Source organism: Dendrobates tinctorius, unplaced genomic scaffold (genome assembly GCF_039654945.1).
Source record: "Dendrobates tinctorius isolate UK_male_01 unplaced genomic scaffold, ASM3965494v1 ptg000230l, whole genome shotgun sequence".
Classification (NCBI taxonomy): Eukaryota; Metazoa; Chordata; class Amphibia; order Anura; family Dendrobatidae; genus Dendrobates; species Dendrobates tinctorius.
Genome location: NW_027361897.1, coordinates 10,106,409 through 10,132,882, shown reverse-complemented (window position 1 = coordinate 10,132,882; position 26,474 = coordinate 10,106,409). Strand labels below are relative to the sequence as shown.

The 26,474-nt window shown below is 40.8% G+C and overlaps 1 protein-coding gene across 1 annotated transcript in view; it reads left to right on the top strand.

The window, feature by feature from the left end:
* LOC141059752 (scavenger receptor cysteine-rich domain-containing protein DMBT1-like) overlaps positions 1 to 25,805 on the top strand; it is a 45,715-nt gene extending 19,910 nt beyond the window's left edge. The window contains 7 exon segments of the mRNA XM_073555886.1: positions 13,439 to 13,756; positions 15,410 to 15,721; positions 17,449 to 17,760; positions 19,417 to 19,734; positions 21,457 to 21,774; positions 23,398 to 23,748; positions 25,471 to 25,805. Of these exon segments, the coding sequence (XP_073411987.1) occupies positions 13,439 to 13,756; positions 15,410 to 15,721; positions 17,449 to 17,760; positions 19,417 to 19,734; positions 21,457 to 21,774; positions 23,398 to 23,748; positions 25,471 to 25,805 (2,264 nt within the window).
* Positions 25,806 to 26,474: the final 669 nt, after the last annotated feature.

Genomic DNA, 26,474 nt, shown 5'->3' with positions numbered 1-26,474 from the left:
TATTGTTTTATGCAGAATGGCCCCACCTTGCAACTGGGTCCAGGCTGGCTGAGAGGTAGTCTAGAGGCCTCTGCTTTTCCTCCGTGGGTCTGTTTTAAGATGCCAGTAGCATGACTTCTTTCTCCATTCGGTAAAGACGGAATGGCTTCCCATAGTCAGGAAGGCCTAGAGCTGGCGCAGAGACTATGGAGTCTTTTTGTTTCCTGTATAAGATGAAGGTTGCAAACAACAGGAGGAATGGGGTTGCATTGATGCCATCGTACAGTGGCTGCATTAAGACTGGAGCACCAGTTCTGCAGTACGAAGCTGGTCCAAGGAAGGCCTGCATCTTCGGAGTTGTGGAGGGAGCCTGATTCTCCTCAGCGGTCTTCTGGTCATCTGTCAAGCGTTTCGTCTGGTGGGCAATACGGTGTCTTCAGGGACGTAACTTGTTTCTGACACCACTGGAATCTGTTTTTCCAGAACTTGCGTTGCTGCTCCGCCAGGTAGAGTAGAGGAGACAAGGAAAGGGCTGTGCAGGTAGCGATGTCGATGACTTCTGCATGTTCTGCAATCCAGTTGACGAGGATGGAGGACAATGCTTTGGTGAGCTTTGAAAGGCTGTTCTGGGCCCTCTTGGGCATCACTGTCCATGTGTTCTGCACCCCCCTTTTGCGTTTTCAAGAACTGGTCATCCATGTGAAGGCGGAACATTGAGGGAAGCATTGGACAGGTCCATCACCGTGAGCACAGTTGCTGTGGCTGGCACATTTGTCAGCAGAGTGTGCAGATCTGGCACAACTGGGGTTTCAAACACAGTTGCTTCGTTCACAGCCCTCAGGTTATGCACCATTCAGTCCAATCTGGCATTGCTATTCACGATGCCATGAATAACTCACATTTTCTGGCACAGGGCCAGCAGTGAAACAAGCTGTGTACTGGGGTCCTCTTCATCAGAGATGACGTCCAGCTGAGCTTTCTTGCTCTCCACCAAGGCGGTCATTGCGGTAACCTCGGCTCTGTCTTCTTTACCAGCCAGCAGCCATTCCTTTCACCTAGTTTGATCTCAGGTCAGCATTTGTTAACCAGTCTGAGGAGCTGAGTGGCTGTCTTCTTGTCCAGGGCCTGGATAAACTTCAGGGAGCACCTTCAGAACTTGTCCAAGATGATCCTTTGGCACTGGAGCCAGAAGCAGTGCAGCCATTTCACAAAGTGGGTTTGGTCTCTTTGGGTTGAGAGTTTCCTGGCCCATGCCAAAGTTCTTAGGCCAGTTTGTTTAACAGCAATTCCACTCAAACCTCCAGTTGGTCAGAGACAGTTTGACTCTGGGTGATGGGCAGGGGATGCTGGGCCTTGTGAGCGTACGGTGTTGTGAGTTCATTTTCTGGTTTCCAGTTGTGAGTTCTCCTTCCAGGCTCCCTCTGGTAGGAGGTAATGAGGCTGATTTAATCAGTAGAGATCTGCCAACTGATAATGAGGATGAAGATTGGACCTCAGGAATTTCAGACTGGATTTAAGTCAGCCGACGCCCTATTCTGGTGCTGGTGATTCCTTCTGGCTTTTCAGCTTTTGGTGTTCAGCTCTGTTCCAGTCATTTCAAGCTAAGTTTTTCTGCTAATGTTCACACTTGATTTTGTTGGTCTATTCAGTTTTTGTGTGGTCAGCCAGCCCCAGCTAGGGCTGTGCTGAATTTCCACTCTTATTTATCTGTATTTGCCAATTTGCTTTTTGTCCCCTATTAGAGTGGCCTCTTTTTGCTCTGTCTCAGAATATTTCAGAGTGCTGATATAGTGGGAGAAGTTTAGTGACTTCAGGGTTAATTTTGTTATCAGAAGTGTTGGACATTATTTTTGTAGGGTTTTTTGCAGATTCCAGACAGTGTCTTTCCTTTCCTGTCCTTTCTACTTAGTTTGGACCCCATCGTTGGCTCAGCCTATTTTCCTGCCTGTGTTTGTGTTTTCATCTTTTTTCACCATCAATACATGTGTGGGGACTGTCTTTCCTTTGGGGTCTTCTTTGGGGCAGTTAGTTTTCCCCTTTCTTGCTTTAGGCTTATGTACTCCTCCGGCAGTGACAAGGCGTCTAGGATCATCGTAGGAATGCTCCACGGCTACTGCTAGTTGTATGGTTAGGATCAGGGATCTGCAATCTGCATAGTTACCAACCTCTCTGTTTTTTCTGGGATTTAGCTTGTTTTGTTTTTTCCTCCTCGGTGATTCTAGGGTACTCAAAAGCAGGAAAAGGTTGTTAAAAAAAAAAAAATTAGAATTTTTTATGTATTTTTTCCTCTTTTTCTCTGGGGCCGTAGGAGGATTTCCCTACGGCCCCAGAGAAAGATTTCCTAATGGAGATTAAGCAATTGTCTGATCGTGTGGAGCAACTTGCTGCTGAAGGGCAGGGAATTTCCACCTACCTCATTCAGTCACATGCTGCTGAACCTAAGATCTCTACTCCTGATGTATTTTCTGGGGATCGATCTAAATTTCTGAATTTTAAGAATAATTGTAAATTATTTCTTGCCTTGAAGCCTAACTCATTGGGGAGCTCTGCGCAGCAGATTAAAATTGTCATCTCCTTGCTGCGCGGCGATCCCCAGGATTGGGCTTTTTCTCTGACACCTGAAAATCCTATTCTGACTAATGTGGATGCATTTTTTCAAGCCTTGGGGTTGTTGTATGATGAACCTAATGCTGTTGATCAAGCTGAGAGAATACTGTTGGCATTAAACCAGGGTCAGGATTCTGCAGAGTTGTACTGTCAAAAATTCAGAAAGTGGGCTGTCCTTACTACATGGAATGATAGTGCATTGGCAGCTCTCTTTCAGAAGGGTTTATCAGAGACCGTAAAAAATGTTATTGTGGGATTTCCTGTTCCCTCTTGTCTGGATGATTCTATGTCATTAGCCATTCAAGTTGATCGGCGCTTACGTGAACGTAAAACTACACGGGAGGCGCTGCCACCTTTTGATCAAATGTCTGAACCTATGCAATGTGATGGGGTTTTGTCTAGGGCACAATATCAGGAGTTTAGAAGGCTTAATAAGCTGTGTTTTTTCTGTGGAGACGCCTCTCATACTATTTCTGTCTGCCCTAAACGAGAGAAACGTTTTGCACACACATTTGCTGTGGGCAGTGCACAACCTAAGTTCCTTTTGACAATTACTTTGATCTGCTCCTTATCCACGTTTTCCACTAAGGCTTTTGTGGATTCAGGAGCAGCGTTGAATCTGATGGATTTGGACTTTGCTAAACATTGTGGTTTTTCCATGATGCCTCTGCGGACGCCTATTCCTTTGAGGGGTATTGATGCTACTCCTTTGACGGAGAATAAACCCCAGTTTTGGACCCAGGTGGTAATGCGAGTTACCCCAGACCTCCAAGAAAATTGTAAATTTTTGGTGCTGCATAATTTGCATGATACTATTGTTCTGGGTTTTCCCTGGCTGCAAACTCATAATCCAGTTTTGGATTGGAAATCTGGGTCTGTGGTGAGTTGGGGTTGTCGGTGTGTTCTTAGGGACGCTCCTGTTTTCTCCACCTCTCCTCAGTCTCATGATATTCCTGATTATCTGGCCGATTTTTCTGACATATTTAGTGAGAGTAAGTCTGCATCTTTGCCTCCTCATAGGAGTTATGACTGTGCAATTGAGTTGATGCCTGGGTGTAAATTTCCCAAGGGTCAGCTTTTCAACTTATCAGTACCTGAACATGATGCTATGCAATCCTATATTAAGGAGTCGTTGGAGAAGGGTCATATTAGACCACCCTCGTCACCTTTAGGTGCTGGGTTTTTTTTGTGGTCAAGAAAGATGGTTCATTAAGACCGTGTATTGATTATCATTCCCTTAACAAGATGACGGTTAAATATCAGTACCCGTTACCTCTGATGTCTGATTTATTCTCCAGAGTTATGAGTGCCTGCTGGTTTACTAAGCTTGACCTCAGGGGGGCGAATAATCTTATTCGCATCAAGCACGGGGATGAATGGAAGATGGCATTTAATACTCCGGAGGGACATTTTGAGTACCTGGTGATGCCTTTTGGGCTCACTAATGCCCCTTCTGTCTTCCAGTCCTTTATGAATGATATTTTCCATGATTTTGTGGATAAGCTTTTGATCATCTATCTGGATGATATTTTGATCTTTTCTAGTGATTGGGATTCTCATGTGGAACACGTCCGGACTGTGTTCTGGTGCTGGTGATTCCTTCTGGCTTTTCAGCTCTTGGTGTTCAGCTCTGTTCCAGTCATTTCAAACTAAGTTTTTCTGCTAATGTTCACACTTGATTTTGTTGGTCTATTCAGTTTTTTGTGTGGTCAGCCAGCCCTGGCTGGGGCTATGCTGAATTTCCACTCTTATTTATCTGTATTTACCAATTTGCTTTTTGTTGCCTATTAGAGTGGCCTCTTTTTGCTCTGTCTCAGAATATTTCAGTGTGCTGATATAGTGGGAGAAGTCTAGTGACTTCAGGGTTAATTTTGTTATCAGAAGTGTTGGACATTATTTTTGTAGAGTTTTTGGCAGATTCCAGACAGTGTCTTTCCTTTACTGTCCTTTCTAGTTAGTTTGGGCCCCATCGTTTGTTCAGCCTATTTTCCTGCCTTTTGTTTGTGTTTTCATCTTGTTTCACCGTCAATACTTGTGGGGGGGCTGTCTTTCCTTTGGGGTCTGCTCTGGGGCAGTTAATTTTCCCCTTTCTTGCTTTAGGCTTATTTAATCCTCTGGCAGTAACGAGGTGTCTAGGATCATCGTAGGAACGCTCCACGGCTGCTGCTAGTTGTGTGGTTAGGATCAGGGATCTGCAATCTGCATAGTTACCAACCTCTCTGGTTTTTCTGCGACTTAGCTTGTTTTGTTCTTTCCTCCTCGGTGACGCATTCATAACAGTACGGGGTTCCAGACTTGAGTGACACCCGCACTGACGCAACTTGAAGTCAACCTTGCACCATAGGCTTCCGGGTGCTATATCCAGCACCTCCTTGGGTAGGCTTGCACCGATTGCTTGAGGCTCTTGTAGGGCCGCCTGTTATGATTGAGTCACTGTAGGAGGCAGACACAAAAATAGAAGCTACATCCAGAAAACCAGAGAAGTTGGCAACTATCAGATTGCAGACCCCTGAACCTATCAACACAACTAGCAGTAGCCGTGGGGGGTTCCTACGATGCCCTAGACCCCTCGATCACAGCCGGAGCGCTAAATAGCCTAAAGACAGAAAAGGAAATCTAAACTGCCCCAGAGCAGACCCCAAAGTAAAAGGCAGCCCCCAACATATAATGACGGTGAAGCAAGATGAAAAAACACTCACACAGATAGAAAGATAGGTTGAGCAAATGATGGGGCCCAAGCTAGCTAAACAGAACAGGAAAGGAAGGTTGCTGTCTGCAATCTGCCAAAACCCTATCAAAGACATAAGCCAACAAGCTGATATGAAAAAGACCCTGAAGCAGCTAGGCTTCAAAAACTAAATCAGCACTCAGGTATTTTCAGAAGACAGAGCTAAAGGAATTCAGCACACCCCAGCAGGGAATGGCAGAAATCCAGAAAAACAAAGCAAAACAAAGTCTAAGCACAAATGCAAAAGGCCGAGCAGAAAACTTAGCTTTAGACGAGCAGGAATTCAGACTGGTCTCCAAGGATCCCACAGAGAAATCACCCGCAGGGCAGAAGGGCGTCGGCAGCCTTATATCCAGTCAGTAACTCCACTCAGCCAGTCATCATCATCAGACTCAGGTGTTTGATAATCAGGCTCACTACCTTTCTTTACCAGAAGAGGGAGTTCCTCGGGCCTCAGTAGTGAAGGGGAAAATGAACACACAACAGCCGCCAGCATGATTGACCCTTCTTGGGTCTAGGGTGGAGAAGATGTCATGGTCACATCTTCATGGAACACTTTGGTCACCTTCAGTTCCTGCAGTAGGACTGCTCTCATCAGGTGGGGTGGGCACGTCTACACCATAAACTGGAACAGGATGGAGTGTCCTGGCTGTGTCCACACGCTGAGGGGCTTGTAAGCTGGGAATGTCTGCTTTGACCTTCAGTCTTCACACAAGACACGTGATAGGCTGGTGGGGTCGGGGAGTTCCACATGCCTCATCACACTTCTGACTGCACCAGTGTCCACAAGGAAAGATATGACAGCCCCCAGCGATTTGAAGTATTGTGTCCGCTGATGGGGTTTCACATGTCAGGGGGCGTGACGTCTTGCGGACCTGGCTTGCCTCTGTCCTATGGACAGGGTTCTTCACCATTTTCTGTGTTTCTTTCTTGGCTTATTCCTCTGCGTAATGCCCTGGGTTGCCGGGGTGTTGTACACTGGTTCGGGAAATGGCCAAGGTTACCACAGTTGTAACACCTGGCAGGTCTCCTGTCCCTGCGCGGTGGTTGCTCTTCCACATCAGTGGCCACCATAAGAGGGGCTGTCCCCCGCACTCTTGGGTGGGACTCAATTCTTCTGGCTACTGCGAGCAGGGCATCTACTGCTATTGACCTGTACTCAGGCCTGGCCACTATCAGCAGTTTCTTGATTGGTTCTCTTAGTCCATGCACAAAGGCCGGTGTCAACATTTGTCCGTGTATCTGATCCTGAATAGCGAAGCCTAAAACTTGGAATACTTGCCTCACTCTGCCATGAAACTTGTCTACAGACTCTGTCTCGGCCTGGCTCATGTTATGTGGGCTGAGTGCTAGTCTGGCTTTGGCCCATTCTCTGAGCTGCTCAATTAGCTTTGATCCTGACTCCCAGGAGTGCACATCTAATCCTGATGGAAGTTTGAAGTGTTCCTTCACGATTGGCCAGAGTGTTTCACCTGCTTTTATTTCCATTATGGACCAGAGATCACTCCAGGTTGCAGCATATGTTTGCTGGCTCTGCTGCATTCTTCGGTAAAATGGCATGGGGTCCATATCTGGGTCTGGCAGATTTCTCAGAATATTGAACACCTGACTAGGGGTGAAGGGCACGCAGTGTAAGAGTTCTGGCTCTATCTGCCCCTGCCTACTTGGTGCTTGTGAGTTTCCCCTAGTACTAGGCAGCATGTATGATGTCCCCTCTTCATATCAGAGGAGGAACTGTGCTATTGTGTGTTTGTCTTTTTGTGTGTGGGTACTTCCCCCCTCTGAGACTGCAGCTCTGTCTGGCACATAGGGTCCTCTTTCTCAGACCTAGCAGGTGCAGTCTCTGATGGCACACACCTCCCTTCTGCTAGCTGTTGTATCGGGGGGCACCTGTGGTGTTATGTGTAGGGAGTGTTTCACTTTCTTCTCCCGGTATCATAGCTGGCTCTTTAAGAGAGGGTGCCCTGTGGAGATAGGGACACCTCATTGTCCAGATTTGGCACTGGCCCAGCTGGGGACAATGAACAGAGAGGTGGAAGGGAGAGAAAGTGCGGAGCAGGGAGGGGTGGAGGACAGATTGGGCAGAGGAGGAAAGAGAGATGGAGAGGAGAGGAGGAAGGACACAGAAGAGGAGGAGAGAGTGAAGACAAGGGGGAGGAGTGAGGATGAGAGGTGGGCATTGGTTGCTAAGATGGAGAGGGAGGAGAGGTAAGAGAGAGAAGCAGGAGAGATAGGTGAGGGTGGAGAAGATAGAGAAAGGAGAGAGGGAGATGGTAAGGGAGGATGAAATATAGGAGGAAAAATAGATGAGGGAGGGGAGGTGGGAGTGGAGATGGATGGAGGAAAGAGACTGGAGCTCTTCCATTCGGAATGGTCTAATCAGCTGGGTCTGTTGTGCGTCGGCCAATTGGGGCAATTTCAGTCGGGACAGGAAGATCCTAATTGCACTTTTTCTTTTTTGTTGCTCTAAACTTGATTCTGTCGAGCGTAGGTTATATAGTTGTTTGTAATATTCCAGGAACTCTGACTCTATTTGTGCATACTTTTTGGTGCTTAGTCCTCCTTGTTTTTTTATTGAATGTATATATGTGCGGGCTTGGCGCTTTCTTATCCTTGAGAGCATAAATTTAGTGGCCTTGTCTCCATGTACGAACAATCTAGTTCACCACGAGGCGTACCATTTTGCTGTTTTGTTTAAAATGTTCTTTATTTGTTGTCTTTTCTTAGCGCAGTCATCAATTTTGTATCAGGTTGTTTTTTTATGTTGGGCCTCTAATTCAAATATCTCTTCGTATAAAGTGTTTATCTCACGCTGCCGTTGCTTATTTTGATACGAGGTGATTGAGATTAGTTCAGCCCTTATTACTGATTTATGTGCCTCCCACAAAATAGTAGCTGAAACCTCCTCTGTGTCATTTTGGTCTAAATATTGTTTGAGGGCCTTGGTTATGCGAGCGCGTACTCCTAGGTCAGACAAAATCGATTCGTTCAGTTGCCATGTTCTAATAATGGAGAAAGGTTTGGGCAGCGTCATTTGGAGGGTAACTATAGAGTGATCTGAATGAATATTAGGGAGTGTCTTTGAGTTCAAGGCATTGGGGAGTAATCTTCTAGGGATAAGTATGTAGTCCAATCTATGGTAAGTCTTATGGGGATGGGAGTAATCGGTGAAGTCCTTGTCATTTGGCTGTAAGTACCTCCAAATGTCTAGCATCTACATTGATCCTATTTTGGTTTTAAGTCTGGTCAGTTCTCGAAGAGATATTTAGCTTTCCTTTTTTTTGTGTTGTCTATTTGAGGATCTAGTGCTACATTCAGGTCACCCCTTATGATAAGAGTCCCTTCTCTGAATTATTCTATTTTGCTAATGGTTGTCAGCAGCCATTTCAAATGCTTCTTATTGGGAGCATAAAGACTGCAAATAGTATACATGTTCGCCGCTAAGAGTCCCTTGATTAATATATATTGCCCGTTTGGATATGTCTGCATTTGATGCAGTTGAAATGGTATTCCTTTCACTATTGCCACCGAAGTTCCCGTAGAGCCCGCCTGTGTTGTTATAGCATGGTACCAAGAGTCGTAATGAGTCATTCAAAGTTAGGGAGTTTATATGTTTTGAAGTGTGTTTCCTGGACCATTAAGACTTCCACTTTTTGCCTTTTAAGAATGTCTAGTGTTTGTCGCCTAGTAATCGGTGAGTTTAGGCTGTTTGCATTTAAGGAAGTGAAAGTAGATACCTTATTATGATTAGCCGTGGACATGGAAGGTTAGGCGGGTGAATCTTCTCTGGGTCAATGACCATTTTTGTTCCAGGTGCCTTTTGATGCCAGTTTTTGGATGTAGCGTGGGTAGGCAAAAGAAACAGGAGAGATAGATTGAGCAGGAAGAAAGAAGAAAAGAAAACATAGTGAAATTCGTGAATAACATATTAGTCAAAAAGCTACAAATGGCAATTCTACAGAACTTAATCATCGTTCTTGTGGGCTTTTTTGAGGGAAAATTTTCTCTGAGTCCTAGAGCCCAAGGGGATGTGACTAACTTATTATAATAGTGTTGTTATAATGAGAACAACTGCAAATCAAGTGATGGGTTTGAGCATAGTCTCAAAAGGTATCAACCATGAAAAAAATATTATAATCAGTGGGAGAATCCACAGTGAAACAGCAAGGTAACAAGGCATCCCAGAGTTCATGTCGACCCTTCATCTCCTCTTGAGTTCGGGGATATTGTGGATTTCTTCTTTTGTTTCTGGGATTTTGGAGTCCCCACCAGATGCAGCGGGGTTGGATTTGGCAAATGCTGATAGTGTGAGGCTGAGTGAAACAACTCTAGATCCGGGAATGACTCCAGGTGGATGTCTAGGGTCTTGCATATTTCTTTAATGTCCGAGGATGACCTGGCTTGAAGCTTTTTGTCTCCTGCTGTTATAAAAATTCCAAATGGGAACAGCCAACGAAAGCGGTGTCCTTTTTGTACTAGAGCATCTGTAAATGGTTTTAGAATTTTATGCTTTTTAAATGTTGTGGCTGATAGGTCCTGAAAAAGTCTTACTTGTGAGCCTTCGTACAGAATTTCTTGTGTTTCACGTGCGCTACGAAGAATCAGGTCTTTCACACGGTAATCAAGGAAGTGACACAGCACGTCTCTTGAGGGCTCTCCCTATTTGGGTTTGGGATGTAGAGATCAGTGCACCCTTATGAGTTCAATGTCCTTAGGATCATCGTGCAATAGGAGATTAGAGAAGATCTCTGTTGAAGCTTTGGTTAGTGCCTTGAAAGCCACGGATTCCGGGAAGCCCCTTTAGGCGAATATTGTTTCTTCGTTCGCGGTTTTCAAGGTCTTCCAACATAGTTTGAATCGTATGTAACTGATCTTCATGTTCGATGAGACAGTCATGGATAGTATTGGTGTGTTGCGTCAGGGTTGTCTGGTAATTTTCAACCACTTCAAGTCTATGACCTTGTTGCGATATGTCCTGCTTTATCTCTGCCAGTTCTCTTCCTATAGGTTCCAGTCCTTTTGAGAGAATCCTTTTAATAAATGAACAGGTTGCCAGGGCATCCTTCATGACTCCACCTCTATCTGAATCACTCTCCAGATCTGTTTCTGAATCATCTTCCATTTGAGAGTCAGTTTGCCTAGGAGATTTAATAGAGTCCGGGAAAGAGGCCTGTTTTTTCAGAAATTTGTCCACGTCTGCCTGCGTTAGAGATTTGATGGCTCTAGTAGTGTTTTTCAAGGTTTTTACTGTGGTTTTTCCCATGGTTTTAGCTACTGGGCTCTGAGAGCTGGTGTATGTCAAGATAATATTATTTTCCCTCTACCAACAAGCTGCGAGGTTAGAAGAGCATGTCAGATGTTGATATCATGTAAGAAAATTGTGCTCTCCTGTGTCATTCAATAGAATTAATGACTCCTTTATTAGTTTAGTTCGGTATATGATTGTTCTGTGGTTTGCCGCTGCTCTGCGTTGCCTAATGTTGGACCTGGAGAGAGGTACTGGAGAATTTTTTCATATATTTCAGTTTTGGAAGTCAGTCGTAGTATATCCCTCAAGTGGCCACTAGATGTCACCCATTCCTCCTTTACTCAGTTCCAATTCTTTTGAGGGTTAAAATATAATTTCCCACTGTTCCAATGTTCTCCTCTGACTCCTCTGAGTAGTATCAGCAGGGCAACAGTTAGTTTGGTGTTTTGCCCAGGTTCCACTTTCTGGCCATGTATATATAGGGGGGAGTGTGAGCAGATGAATACCCACAGCTCTGAGGAGGGTCACAATCACAGCTGCATCCAAAGGGCCCGACAGCATCTCCCTCCAGCTCCGATCCTCTCTGTCCTTGCCCCTAACACTGCAGCTCCACTGACAATAAGGTGCTTGCCCAGGCCCAAAAGGGTGCGAATTTTCCCGCCACCTCTCTGAGTACGGCTTCACCATCCCTGGTCCAGCGGAACAGACCACGAAGAAGGGTCCACTATCACACAGCAGCAGGTGCCCACTGTCCGGTTCCAGCAGACCGGAACTCCACCTCAGTGTGCGAGCAGGGAGGAAGAGAGAGACGCCCACGGCACAGCAGGCAAAACCCGTCGTGCCCTGTGTGCTCCCGTCACACACCAAGGCAGGAGGGGGCAGAGGGTATCAGGAGATCCAGCTTGCTTGAGCCCGGGTGGGGGGGAGATAACCCGGGGACCCGATACCTCTGCGGGGCAGGCTGCACCCGCTCTAGATCTCAGAGCCTGTAGTTAGGATGGCTTCCCAGCCCTCTCGTCTGGTCCCCCACTGGCCGCCTCATCTCGTCGCTCAGTATATTAGGAAAGTCCTAATATTTTCCTCCTTTTTTCTCGTGGCTGATTCAGAGGGTGCCAGAGGTAACCTGTTCACTTCTGTGACTTAGTTGTTAGCTTGGAGCACGTATTTCTTTAGTTTTATTTCTATTTTAGCAGGAGCTCTTGCCAGGCACGTCTTGTCTCCAGAGCTGTAAGGCCATGCCCCCTTTTGTAAGAAAATCTTAATGGACTGGAGGTACTTTGGTTACTTCTCCATTAAGTCCAAAATGTTAAGGGGTTTTATGTGGTAGTAGGATGCCTTTGTGAGGTGTATTGACACCACAATAATTAGATGCTGATGGGTTTCTGTTACAGGGTTTTATTCCACATAATAATTATTAATGTTATGTTTGACTATTAATAACCAATATTCAGCTAATATTAGATTAGGACATGTGTTCTTCTTCCATTAGAATTTGAACACAATTTAGATTAGGATGTATGGCTTCATGACTGCACCAGAATATTGGCACAAAAGATTTAGATTAGGAAATGTGGCCTTCTGCCTGCACCAGAATATTAGCACAAACAATTTAGATTAGGAAATATGGTCTCCTGCCTCCTGCATGCACTGCAATAATAAAATAGAAAATTTAGTGTGTATGGACCAAACTAGTGTCAGAAAGGGTTGAGATTAAAAATTGCAGGCTGGTGTCTGGACCACGCTATTAGCTGAAAGGATTTAGCTACTGAAGTATGACGAACTGCCTGTAACACCATATTAGCACAAATAATTTAGATAAAGAAATGCGGCCCCCTTTTTGAACCACAAAATTTTAGACCAAACAAGGTTGATTAGGAAACATGGACTCTTGGTGGCACCACAATATTAGCCCAAAACAGCACTATTGGGAAACGTGGCCTTCTGCCTGTACCACAATATTAGCCCAAACAATTTTCATTAGGAAATATGGCCTCCTGCCTGCACCACAATGTTAGTCCAAACGATTTTCATTAGGAAATGTAGCCTCCTTCCTGCACCACAATATTAATACAAATAATTATGATTAGGAAATGTGGCCTCCTAACTATTAGCACAATCATTTTAGATGATGGAAGGTTGATATTACACAGGATCCTATATAACTGAAGTAGCTGACAATAAACTTCTTTTCTAACTATCTGACAACTTGGACAACCATAGAAGCAACCTCTCTCTATGTTACACTGACAAAATCACGACACCCACACAACATCTTCACTTTTTATATGGAGAGGGACATGTGACTTTGGCATCCAATTGCGGAAGGACTTGTGTCTGGACATTGTGGATGGTATTTGTGCTGTGATCGGCTGCCAGAATCTACACACATTAAGTTAATATAAAGAAGAAAAAAATTTAAAAAAGAAAAACAGTCCATCGCTCGTCTGACCTCTCCCCATTAAATGCCCTCATTAAAGATCTCCCCAACTCAAAATTCAGCACCACTATGCAAGACAAAGTCCAAACAAATCGTTAGTGGAATCACTGTCATTTACTGAACTGTTCCTGGAAGATTGCAGGTTTTAAGGGAAAATGCTCATAAATCTAAACACAAATCCAAATGAGCTGCGTTCCTGCAAAATTTGAGATTCTTGAACGTTTTCAAAAAATTCTGCTCATCACTATTAATAATTTTTTTTTTAATCTGCATTTAGGTATTAAACACTATAAAGGGATAAAAAAGCAGGGTATTTATTAACAATAACACAAATGCTGGTGGTTGTGAGCACGTAGAGGACCTGTCTGGTTCTTTTTAAGATAATTTACAATAAAATGTTTTTAGAAATGACCATTCTCCTTTTTTTTAGGTTCTTTAGGTTCAGACTTGTCTTTAAGACTGGTAAATGGCAATGGTCAATGTAACGGTCGTGTAGAAATCCTCTATAATGGAGCATGGGGAACTGTGTGTGATGATTATTTTGATCTGAATTCTGCACAAGTTGTATGCCGGCAGTTAAATTGTGGCCAAGCTCTTGCATTTAATGGCAGTGCTGCATTTGGCCAAGGACAAGGAGTAATTGTATTGGATGATGTGCAATGCACCGGCAATGAACAACGCGTATGGGACTGTCTGCACCAACCATTTACAGTACATAACTGTGGACATAATGAAGATGTTGGAGTTGTCTGCTCAGGTATATTTTCGAAATGATGAAATTTTATTCAGTGATCTCACATCATGTTGTTTGCATAGATGTTAAATTAATCCATATTTTCTACAACTAAGGTTAACTCAAACAATAGTTTTTTTTTTTTATAAGAAAATCTTAATGGCCTGAAGGTACTTTGGTTCCTTCCTCATTAAGTCCAAAATGTTAAGGGGTTTTTTATGGCAATAGGATGCCTTTGTGAGGTGTATTGACACCACAATAATGAGATGCTGATGTGTTTCTGTTGCAGGGTATTAATCTACACAATAATTATTAATGTTATGTTTGACTAATAATAATCAATATTCAGCTAATATTACATTGGGACATGTGTCCTCCTGCCTGCATCAGAATTTTAGCACAATTTAAATTAGGAAATGTGGCCTCCTGACTGCACCAGAATATTGGCACAAATGATTTAGATTAGGAAATGTGGCCTCCTGCGTGCACTTCAATAATAGAACAGAAGATTTAGTGTGTATGAACTAAAATATTGTCAAAAAGGATTGAGATTAAAAAGTGCAGGCTGGTGTCCGGACCACACTATTAGCTGAAAGGATTTAGATTCTGAAATATGATGACCTTCCTGTAAAACCATATTAGCACAAATAATTTAAATAAAGAAATGAGGCCTCCTTTTTAAACCAAAAATTTTTAGCCCAGACAAGTTTGATTAGGAAACATGGACTCATGCTGCCACCTCAATATTAGCCCAGAACATCATGACTGGGAAACGTGGCCTTCTGCCTGCACCACAATAATAGCCCAAACAATTTTCATTAGGAAATATAGCCTCCTTCCTGCATGACAATATTAATCCAAATTATTGTAATTAGGAAATGTGGCCTCCTAACTATTAGCACAATCATTTTAGATAATGGAAGGTTGATTTTACACAGGATTCTATATAACTTAAGTAGCTGACAATAAGCTGCATTTCTAACTATCTGACAACTTGCAACAGCCATAGAAGAAGCCTCTCTCTACTGTTACACTGACAAAATCGCGACACCCAAACAACATCTTCGCTTTTTATATGGAGAGGGACATGTGATTTTGGCAGCCAATTGCAGAAGCACTTGTGTCTGGACATTGTGGATGGTATTTGTGCTGTGATTGGCTGCCAGAATCTACACATTATAAGTTAAAATAAAGAAGAAAAAAATTTTAAAAAGAAAAAAAGAAAAACAGTCCGTTGCTTCTCTGACCTCTCCCCATTAAATCCCCTCATTAAAGACCCCCCACTCAAAATTCAGCACCGCTATCCTAGAAAAAGTCCTAACAAAGCATTAGCGGAATCACGGTCATTTACTTCACTGTTCCCAAAATTTTGCAGGTTTTGAGGGAAAATACTCATAAATCTAAACACAAATCCAAATGAGCTGCTTTCCTGCCAAATTTGAGATTGTTGAACGTTTTCCAAAAAGTCGGCTCATCACTATTTATAATTGTTTTTTTAATCTGCATTTAGGTGTTAAACACTATAAAGGGATGAAAAAGCAGGGTATTTATTAATAATAACACAAATGCTGGTGGTTGTGAGCACATTGGGGACCTGTCTCATTCCCATTAAGATAATTTACAATAAAATGTTTTTAGAAATGACCATTTTCCTTTTTTTAGGTTCTTTAGGTTCAGACTTGTCTTTAAGACTGGTAAATGGCAATGGTCAATGTAATGGTCGTGTAGAAATCCTCTATAAAGGAGCATGGGGAACTGTGTGTGATGATTATTTTGATCTGAATGCTGCACAAGTTGTATGCCGGCAGTTAAATTGTGGCCAAGCTCTTGCATTTAATGGCAGTGCTGCATTTGGCCAAGGACAAGGAGTAATTGTTTTGGATGATGTGCAGTGCACCGGCAATGAACAACACGTATGGGACTGTCTACACCAACCATTTACAGTACATAACTGTGGACATAATGAAGATGTTGGAGTTGTCTGCTCAGGTATATTTTCAAAATGATGAAATCTTGTTCATTCATCTCACATCATGTTGTTTGCAGAGATGTTAAAGTAATCCACATTTCATATTTTCTACTACTAAGGGTCACTCAAACAATAAATATTTTTTTTTATAAGAAAATCTTAATGGCTTGGAGGTACTTTGGTTCCTTCCCCATTAAGTCCAAAATGTTAAGGGGTTTTATGTGGTAGTAGGATGCCTTTGTGAGGTGTATTGACACCACCATAATGAGATGCTGATGGGTTTCTGTTACAGGGTTTTATTCCACATAATAATTATTAAAGTTATGTTTGACTATTAATAACCAATATTCTGCTAATATTAGATGAGGACATGTGTCCTCCTGCCTGCATTAAAATTTTAGCACAATTTAGATTAGGAAATGTGGCCTCCTGCCTGCACCAGAATATTAGCACAAACGATTTAGATTAGGAAATGTGGCCTCCTGCGTGCACTTCAATAATAAAATAGAAGATTTAGTGTGTATGGACCAAACTATTGTCAGAAAGGATTGAGATTAAAAAATGTAGGTTGGTGTCTGGACCACACTATTAGCTGAAAGGATTTAGATTCTGAAATTTGACAAACTGCCTGTAACACCATATTAGCACAAATAATTTAGACAAAGAAATATGGTCTCCTTTTTGAACCACAAAATTTCTGCCCATACAAGTTTGATTAGGAAACATGGACTCTTCCTGGCACCACAATATTAGCCCAAAACATCATGGTTGGGAAATGTGGCCTTCTGCCTGCACCACAATATTAGCCCAAACAATTTTCATTAGGAAATATGGCCACCTGCCTGCACCACAATGTTAGTCCAAACGATGTTCATTAGGAAATGTAGCCTCCTTCCTGCACCACAATATTAATCCAAATTATTGTGATAAGGTAATGTGGCCTCCTGCCTGCACCAAACTATTAGCACAATCTTTTTAGTTAATGGAAGGTTGATTTTTACACAGGATCCTATATAACTGAAGAAGCTGACAATAAACTGCATTTCTAACTATCTGACAACTTGCAACAGCCATAGAAGCAACCTCTTTCTACTGTTACACTGACAATTTCGCGCACCCACACAACATATTCGCTTTTTATATGGAGAGGGACATGTGATTTTGGCAGCCAATTGCAGAAACACTTATGTCTGGTCATTGTGGATGGTATTTGTGCTGTGATTGGCTGCCTGAATCTACACACTTTAAGTTAATATAAAGAAGAAAAAAAATTGAAAAATAAAGAAACATAAACAGTCCGTCGCTCCGCTGACCTCTCCCCATTAAATCCCCTCATTAAAGACCCACCACTCAAAATTCATTACCACTCTTCAAGACAAAGTCCTACCAAAGCATTAATGTAATCCCTTTCAATTACTGAACTGTTCCCGGAATTTTGCCGGGTTTAAGGGAAAATGCTCGAAAATCTGTACACAAATCCCAATGAGCTGCATTCATGCCAAATTTGAGATTCTTGAACGTTTTCTGAAAATGTTCGCTCATCAGTATTTATAAATAATTTTTTTAAATCTGTATTTAGTCGTTAAACACTATAAAAGGCTGAATATGCAGGGCATTTAGTAACAATAGTACAAATGCTGGTGGTTGGGAGGACATAGGGGACCTGTCTGGTTCCCTTTAAGATAATTTACAATAAAATGTTTTTAGAAATGACCATTCTCCTTTTTTTTAGGTTCTTTAGGTTCAGACTTGTCTTTAAGACTGGTAAATGGCAATGGTCAATGTAACGGTCGTGTAGAAATCCTCTATAATGGAGCATGGGGAACTGTGTGTGATGATTATTTTGATCTGAATGCTGCACAAGTTGTATGCCGGCAGTTAAATTGTGGCCAAGCTCTTGCATTTAATGGCAGTGCTGCATTTGGCCAAGGACAAGGAGTAATTGTATTGGATGATGTGCAATGCACCGGCAATGAACAACGCGTATGGGACTGTCTGCACCAACCATTTACAGTACATAACTGTGGACATAATGAAGATGTTGGAGTTGTCTGCTCAGGTATATTTTCGAAATGATGAAATTTTATTCAGTGATCTCACATCATGTTGTTTGCATAGATGTTAAATTAATCCATATTTTCTACAACTAAGGATAACTCAAACAATAGGTTTTTTTTTTATAAGAAAATCTCAATGGACTGGAGGTGCTTTGGTTCCTTCCCCATTAAGTCCAAAATGTTAAGGGGTTTTATATGGCAGTAGGATGCCTTTGTGAGGTGTATTGACACCGCAATAATGAGATGCTGATGTGTTTCTGTTACAGGGTTTTAATCTATATAATAATTCTTAATGTTATGCTTGACTAATAATAATCAATATTAAGCTAATATTACATTGGGACATGTGTCCTCCTGCCTGCATCAGAATTTTAGCACAATTTAAATTAGGAAATGTGGCCTCCTGACTGCACCAGAATATTGGCACAAATGATTTAGATTAGGAAATGTGGCCTCCTGCCTCCTGCGTGCACTTCAATAATAGAACAGAAGATTTAGTGTGTATGAACTAAAATATTGTCAAAAAGGATTGAGATTAAAAAGTGCAGGCTGGTGTCCGGACCACACTATTAGCTGAAAGGATTTAGATTCTGAAATATGATGACCTTCCTGTAAAACCATATTAGCACAAATAATTTAGATAAAGAAATGAGGCCTCCTTTTTAAACCAAAATTTTTTAGCCCAAACAAGTTTGATTAGGAAACATGGACTCTTGCTGGCACCTCAATATTAGCCCAGAACATCATGACTGGGAAACGTGGCCTTCTGCCTGCACCACAATATTAGCCCAAATAATTTTCATTAGGAAATATAGCCTCCTTCCTGCACGACAATATTAATCCAAATTATTGTGATTAGGAAATGTGGCCTTCTAACTATTAGCACAATCATTTTAGATAATGGAAGGTTGATTTTACACAGGATTCTATATAACTTAAGTAGTTGACAATAACGTGCATTTCTAACTATCTGACAACTTGCAACAGCCATATAAGAAGCCTCTATCTACTGTTTCACTGACAAAATCACGATACTCAAACAACATCTTCGCTTTTTATATGGAGAGGGACATGTGATTTTGGCAGCCAATTGAAGAAGCACTTGTGTCTGGACATTGTGGATGGTGTTTGTGCTGTGATTGGCTGCCAGAATCTACACATTATAAGTTAAAATAAAGAAGAAAAAAATTTGAAAAAGAAAAAAAGAAAAACAGTCCGTTGCTTCTCTGACCTCTCCCCTTTAAATCCCCTCATTAAAGACCCCCCACTCAAAATTCAGCACCACTATCCTAGAAAAAATCCTAACAAAGCGTTAGCGGAATCACGGTCATTTACTTAACTGTTCCCAAAATTTTGCAGGTTTTAAGGGAAAATGCTCATAAATCTAAACACAAATCCAAATGAGCTGCTTTCCTGCCAAATTTGAGATTGTTGAACGTTTTCCAAAAAGTCGGCTCATCACTATTTATCATTTTTTTTTTAATCTGCATTTAGGTATTAAACACTGTAAAGGGATGAAAAAGCAGGGTATTTATTAATAATAACAACACAAATGCTGGTGGTTGTGAGCACATAGGGGACCTGTCTGGTTCCCATTAAGATAATTTACAATAAAATGTTTTTAGAAATGACCATTCTCCTTTTTTTAGGTTCTTTAGGTTCAGATTTGTCTTTAAGACTGGTAAATGGCAATGGTCAATGTAATGGTCGTGTAGAAATCCTCTATAAAGGAGCATGGGGAACTGTGTGTGATGATTATTTTGATCTGAATGCTGCACAAGTTGTATGCCGGCAGTTAAATTGTGGCCAAGTTCTTGCATTTAATGGCAGTGCTGCATTTGGCCAAGGACAAGGAGTAATTGTATTGGATGATGTGCAGTGCACCGGCAATGAACAACACGTATGGGACTGTCTACACCAACCATTTACAGTACATAACTGTGGACATAATGAAGATGTTGGAGTTGTCTGCTCAGGTATATTTTCAAAATGATGAAATCTTATTCATTCATCTCACATCGTGTTGTTTGCAGAGATGTTAAAGTAATCCACATTTTCATATTTTCTACTACTAAGGGTCACTCAAACAATAAATATTTTTTTTTATAAGAAAATCTTAATGGCTTGGAGGTACTTTGGTTCCTTCCCCATTAAGTCCAAAATGTTAAGGGGTTTTATGTGGTAGTAGGATGCCTTTGTGAGGTGTATTGACACCACCATAATGAGATGCTGATGGGTTTCTGTTACAGGGTTTTATTCCACATAATAATTATTAAAGTTATGTTTGACTATTAATAACCAATATTCTGCTAATATTAGATGAGGACATGTGTCCTCCTGCCTGCATTAAAATTTTAGCACAATTTAGATTAGGAAATGTGGCCTCCTGCCTGCACCAGAATATTAGCACAAACGATTTAGATTAGGAAATGTGGCCTCCTGCGTGCACTTCAATAATAAAATAGAAGATTTAGTGTGTATGGACCAAACTATTGTCAGAAAGGATTGAGATTAAAAAATGTAGGTTGGTGTCTGGACCACACTATTAGCTGAAAGGATTTAGATTCTGAAATTTGACAAACTGCCTGTAACACCATATTAGCACAAATAATTTAGACAAAGAAATATGGTCTCCTTTTTGAACCACAAAATTTCTGCCCATACAAGTTTGATTAGGAAACATGGACTCTTCCTGGCACCACAATATTAGCCCAAAACATCATGGTTGGGAAATGTGGCCTTCTGCCTGCACCACAATATTAGCCCAAACAATTTTCATTAGGAAATATGGCCACCTGCCTGCACCACAATGTTAGTCCAAACGATGTTCATTAGGAAATGTAGCCTCCTTCCTGCACCACAATATTAATCCAAATTATTGTGATAAGGTAATGTGGCCTCCTGCCTGCACCAAACTATTAGCACAATCTTTTTAGTTAATGGAAGGTTGATTTTTACACAGGATCCTATATAACTGAAGAAGCTGACAATAAACTGCATTTCTAACTATCTGACAACTTGCAACAGCCATAGAAGCAACCTCTTTCTACTGTTACACTGACAATTTCGCGCACCCACACAACATATTCGCTTTTTATATGGAGAGGGACATGTGATTTTGGCAGCCAATTGCAGAAACACTTATGTCTGGTCATTGTGGATGGTATTTGTGCTGTGATTGGCTGCCTGAATCTACACACTTTAAGTTAATATAAAGAAGAAAAAAAATTGAAAAATAAAGAAACATAAACAGTCCGTCGCTCCGCTGACCTCTCCCCATTAAATCCCCTCATTAAAGACCCACCACTCAAAATTCATTACCACTCTTCAAGACAAAGTCCTACCAAAGCATTAATGTAATCCCTTTCAATTACTGAACTGTTCCCGGAATTTTGCCGGGTTTAAGGGAAAATGCTCGAAAATCTGTACACAAATCCCAATGAGCTGCATTCATGCCAAATTTGAGATTCTTGAACGTTTTCTGAAAATGTTCGCTCATCAGTATTTATAAATAATTTTTTTAAATCTGTATTTAGTCGTTAAACACTATAAAAGGCTGAATATGCAGGGCATTTAGTAACAATAGTACAAATGCTGGTGGTTGGGAGGACAGAGGGGACCTGTCTGGTTCCCTTTAAGATAATTTACAATAAAATGTTTTTAGAAATGACCATTCTCCTTTTTTTTAGGTTCTTTAGGTTCAGACTTGTCTTTAAGACTGGTAAATGGCAATGGTCAATGTAACGGTCGTGTAGAAATCCTCTATAATGGAGCATGGGGAACTGTGTGTGATGATTATTTTGATCTGAATGCTGCACAAGTTGTATGCCGGCAGTTAAATTGTGGCCAAGCTCTTGCATTTAATGGCAGTGCTGCATTTGGCCAAGGACAAGGAGTAATTGTATTGGATGATGTGCAATGCACCGGCAATGAACAACACGTATGGGACTGTCTACACCAACCATTTACAGTACATAACTGTGGACATAATGAAGATGTTGGAGTTGTCTGCTCAGGTATATTTTCGAAATGATGAAATTTTATTCAGTGATCTCACATCATGTTGTTTGCATAGATGTTAAATTAATCCATATTTTCTACAACTAAGGATAACTCAAACAATAGGTTTTTTTTTTATAAGAAAATCTCAATGGACTGGAGGTGCTTTGGTTCCTTCCCCATTAAGTCCAAAATGTTAAGGGGTTTTATATGGCAGTAGGATGCCTTTGTGAGGTGTATTGACACCGCAATAATGAGATGCTGATGTGTTTCTGTTACAGGGTTTTAATCTATATAATAATTCTTAATGTTATGCTTGACTAATAATAATCAATATTAAGCTAATATTACATTGGGACATGTGTCCTCCTGCCTGCATCAGAATTTTAGCACAATTTAAATTAGGAAATGTGGCCTCCTGACTGCACCAGAATATTGGCACAAATGATTTAGATTAGGAAATGTGGCCTCCTGCCTCCTGCGTGCACTTCAATAATAGAACAGAAGATTTAGTGTGTATGAACTAAAATATTGTCAAAAAGGATTGAGATTAAAAAGTGCAGGCTGGTGTCCGGACCACACTATTAGCTGAAAGGATTTAGATTCTGAAATATGATGACCTTCCTGTAAAACCATATTAGCACAAATAATTTAGATAAAGAAATGAGGCCTCCTTTTTAAACCAAAATTTTTTAGCCCAAACAAGTTTGATTAGGAAACATGGACTCTTGCTGGCACCTCAATATTAGCCCAGAACATCATGACTGGGAAACGTGGCCTTCTGCCTGCACCACAATATTAGCCCAAATAATTTTCATTAGGAAATATAGCCTCCTTCCTGCACGACAATATTAATCCAAATTATTGTGATTAGGAAATGTGGCCTTCTAACTATTAGCACAATCATTTTAGATAATGGAAGGTTGATTTTACACAGGATTCTATATAACTTAAGTAGTTGACAATAACGTGCATTTCTAACTATCTGACAACTTGCAACAGCCATATAAGAAGCCTCTATCTACTGTTTCACTGACAAAATCACGATACTCAAACAACATCTTCGCTTTTTATATGGAGAGGGACATGTGATTTTGGCAGCCAATTGAAGAAGCACTTGTGTCTGGACATTGTGGATGGTGTTTGTGCTGTGATTGGCTGCCAGAATCTACACATTATAAGTTAAAATAAAGAAGAAAAAAATTTGAAAAAGAAAAAAAGAAAAACAGTCCGTTGCTTCTCTGACCTCTCCCCATTAAATCCCCTCATTAAAGACCCCCCACTCAAAATTCAGCACCACTATCCTAGAAAAAATCCTAACAAAGCGTTAGCGGAATCACGGTCATTTACTTAACTGTTCCCAAAATTTTGCAGGTTTTAAGGGAAAATGCTCATAAATCTAAACACAAATCCAAATGAGCTGCTTTCCTGCCAAATTTGAGATTGTTGAACGTTTTCCAAAAAGTCGGCTCATCACTATTTATCATTTTTTTTTTAATCTGCATTTAGGTATTAAACACTGTAAAGGGATGAAAAAGCAGGGTATTTATTAATAATAACAACACAAATGCTGGTGGTTGTGAGCACATAGGGGACCTGTCTGGTTCCCATTAAGATAATTTACAATAAAATGTTTTTAGAAATGACCATTCTCCTTTTTTTAGGTTCTTTAGGTTCAGATTTGTCTTTAAGACTGGTAAATGGCAATGGTCAATGTAATGGTCGTGTAGAAATCCTCTATAAAGGAGCATGGGGAACTGTGTGTGATGATTATTTTGATCTGAATGCTGCACAAGTTGTATGCCGGCAGTTAAATTGTGGCCAAGTTCTTGCATTTAATGGCAGTGCTGCATTTGGCCAAGGACAAGGAGTAATTGTATTGGATGATGTGCAGTGCACCGGCAATGAACAACACGTATGGGACTGTCTACACCAACCATTTACAGTACATAACTGTGGACATAATGAAGATGTTGGAGTTGTCTGCTCAGGTATATTTTCAAAATGATGAAATCTTATTCATTCATCTCACATCGTGTTGTTTGCAGAGATGTTAAAGTAATCCACATTTTCATATTTTCTACTACTAAGGGTCACTCAAACAATAAATATTTTTTTTTATAAGAAAATCTTAATGGCTTGGAGGTACTTTGGTTCCTTCCCCATTAAGTCCAAAATGTTAAGGGGTTTTATGTGGTAGTAGGATGCCTTTGTGAGGTGTATTGACACCACCATAATGAGATGCTGATGGGTTTCTGTTACAGGGTTTTATTCCACATAATAATTATTAAAGTTATGTTTGACTATTAATAACCAATATTCTGCTAATATTAGATGAGGACATGTGTCCTCCTGCCTGCATTAAAATTTTAGCACAATTTAGATTAGGAAATGTGGCCTCCTGCCTGCACCAGAATATTAGCACAAACGATTTAGATTAGGAAATGTGGCCTCCTGCGTGCACTTCAATAATAAAATAGAAGATTTAGTGTGTATGGACCAAACTATTGTCAGAAAGGATTGAGATTAAAAAATGTAGGTTGGTGTCTGGACCACACTATTAGCTGAAAGGATTTAGATTCTGAAATTTGACAAACTGCCTGTAACACCATATTAGCACAAATAATTTAGACAAAGAAATATGGTCTCCTTTTTGAACCACAAAATTTCTGCCCATACAAGTTTGATTAGGAAACATGGACTCTTCCTGGCACCACAATATTAGCCCAAAACATCATGGTTGGGAAATGTGGCCTTCTGCCTGCACCACAATATTAGCCCAAACAATTTTCATTAGGAAATATGGCCACCTGCCTGCACCACAATGTTAGTCCAAACGATGTTCATTAGGAAATGTAGCCTCCTTCCTGCACCACAATATTAATCCAAATTATTGTGATAAGGTAATGTGGCCTCCTGCCTGCACCAAACTATTAGCACAATCTTTTTAGTTAATGGAAGGTTGATTTTTACACAGGATCCTATATAACTGAAGAAGCTGACAATAAACTGCATTTCTAACTATCTGACAACTTGCAACAGCCATAGAAGCAACCTCTTTCTACTGTTACACTGACAATTTCGCGCACCCACACAACATATTCGCTTTTTATATGGAGAGGGACATGTGATTTTGGCAGCCAATTGCAGAAACACTTATGTCTGGTCATTGTGGATGGTATTTGTGCTGTGATTGGCTGCCTGAATCTACACACTTTAAGTTAATATAAAGAAGAAAAAAAATTGAAAAATAAAGAAACATAAACAGTCCGTCGCTCCGCTGACCTCTCCCCATTAAATCCCCTCATTAAAGACCCACCACTCAAAATTCATTACCACTCTTCAAGACAAAGTCCTACCAAAGCATTAATGTAATCCCTTTCAATTACTGAACTGTTCCCGGAATTTTGCCGGGTTTAAGGGAAAATGCTCGAAAATCTGTACACAAATCCCAATGAGCTGCATTCATGCCAAATTTGAGATTCTTGAACGTTTTCTGAAAATGTTCGCTCATCAGTATTTATAAATAATTTTTTTAAATCTGTATTTAGTCGTTAAACACTATAAAAGGCTGAATATGCAGGGCATTTAGTAACAATAGTACAAATGCTGGTGGTTGGGAGGACAGAGGGGACCTGTCTGGTTCCCTTTAAGATAATTTACAATAAAATGTTTTTAGAAATGACCATTCTCCTTTTTTTTAGGTTCTTTAGGTTCAGACTTGTCTTTAAGACTGGTAAATGGCAATGGTCAATGTAACGGTCGTGTAGAAATCCTCTATAATGGAGCATGGGGAACTGTGTGTGATGATTATTTTGATCTGAATGCTGCACAAGTTGTATGCCGGCAGTTAAATTGTGGCCAAGCTCTTGCATTTAATGGCAGTGCTGCATTTGGCCAAGGACAAGGAGTAATTGTATTGGATGATGTGCAATGCACCGGCAATGAACAACGCGTATGGGACTGTCTGCACCAACCATTTACAGTACATAACTGTGGACATAATGAAGATGTTGGAGTTGTCTGCTCAGGTATATTTTCGAAATGATGAAATTTTATTCAGTGATCTCACATCATGTTGTTTGCATAGATGTTAAATTAATCCATATTTTCTACAACTAAGGATAACTCAAACAATAGGTTTTTTTTTTATAAGAAAATCTCAATGGACTGGAGGTGCTTTGGTTCCTTCCCCATTAAGTCCAAAATGTTAAGGGGTTTTATATGGCAGTAGGATGCCTTTGTGAGGTGTATTGACACCGCAATAATGAGATGCTGATGTGTTTCTGTTACAGGGTTTTAATCTATATAATAATTCTTAATGTTATGCTTGACTAATAATAATCAATATTAAGCTAATATTACATTGGGACATGTGTCCTCCTGCCTGCATCAGAATTTTAGCACAATTTAAATTAGGAAATGTGGCCTCCTGACTGCACCAGAATATTGGCACAAATGATTTAGATTAGGAAATGTGGCCTCCTGCCTCCTGCGTGCACTTCAATAATAGAACAGAAGATTTAGTGTGTATGAACTAAAATATTGTCAAAAAGGATTGAGATTAAAAAGTGCAGGCTGGTGTCCGGACCACACTATTAGCTGAAAGGATTTAGATTCTGAAATATGATGACCTTCCTGTAAAACCATATTAGCACAAATAATTTAGATAAAGAAATGAGGCCTCCTTTTTAAACCAAAATTTTTTAGCCCAAAC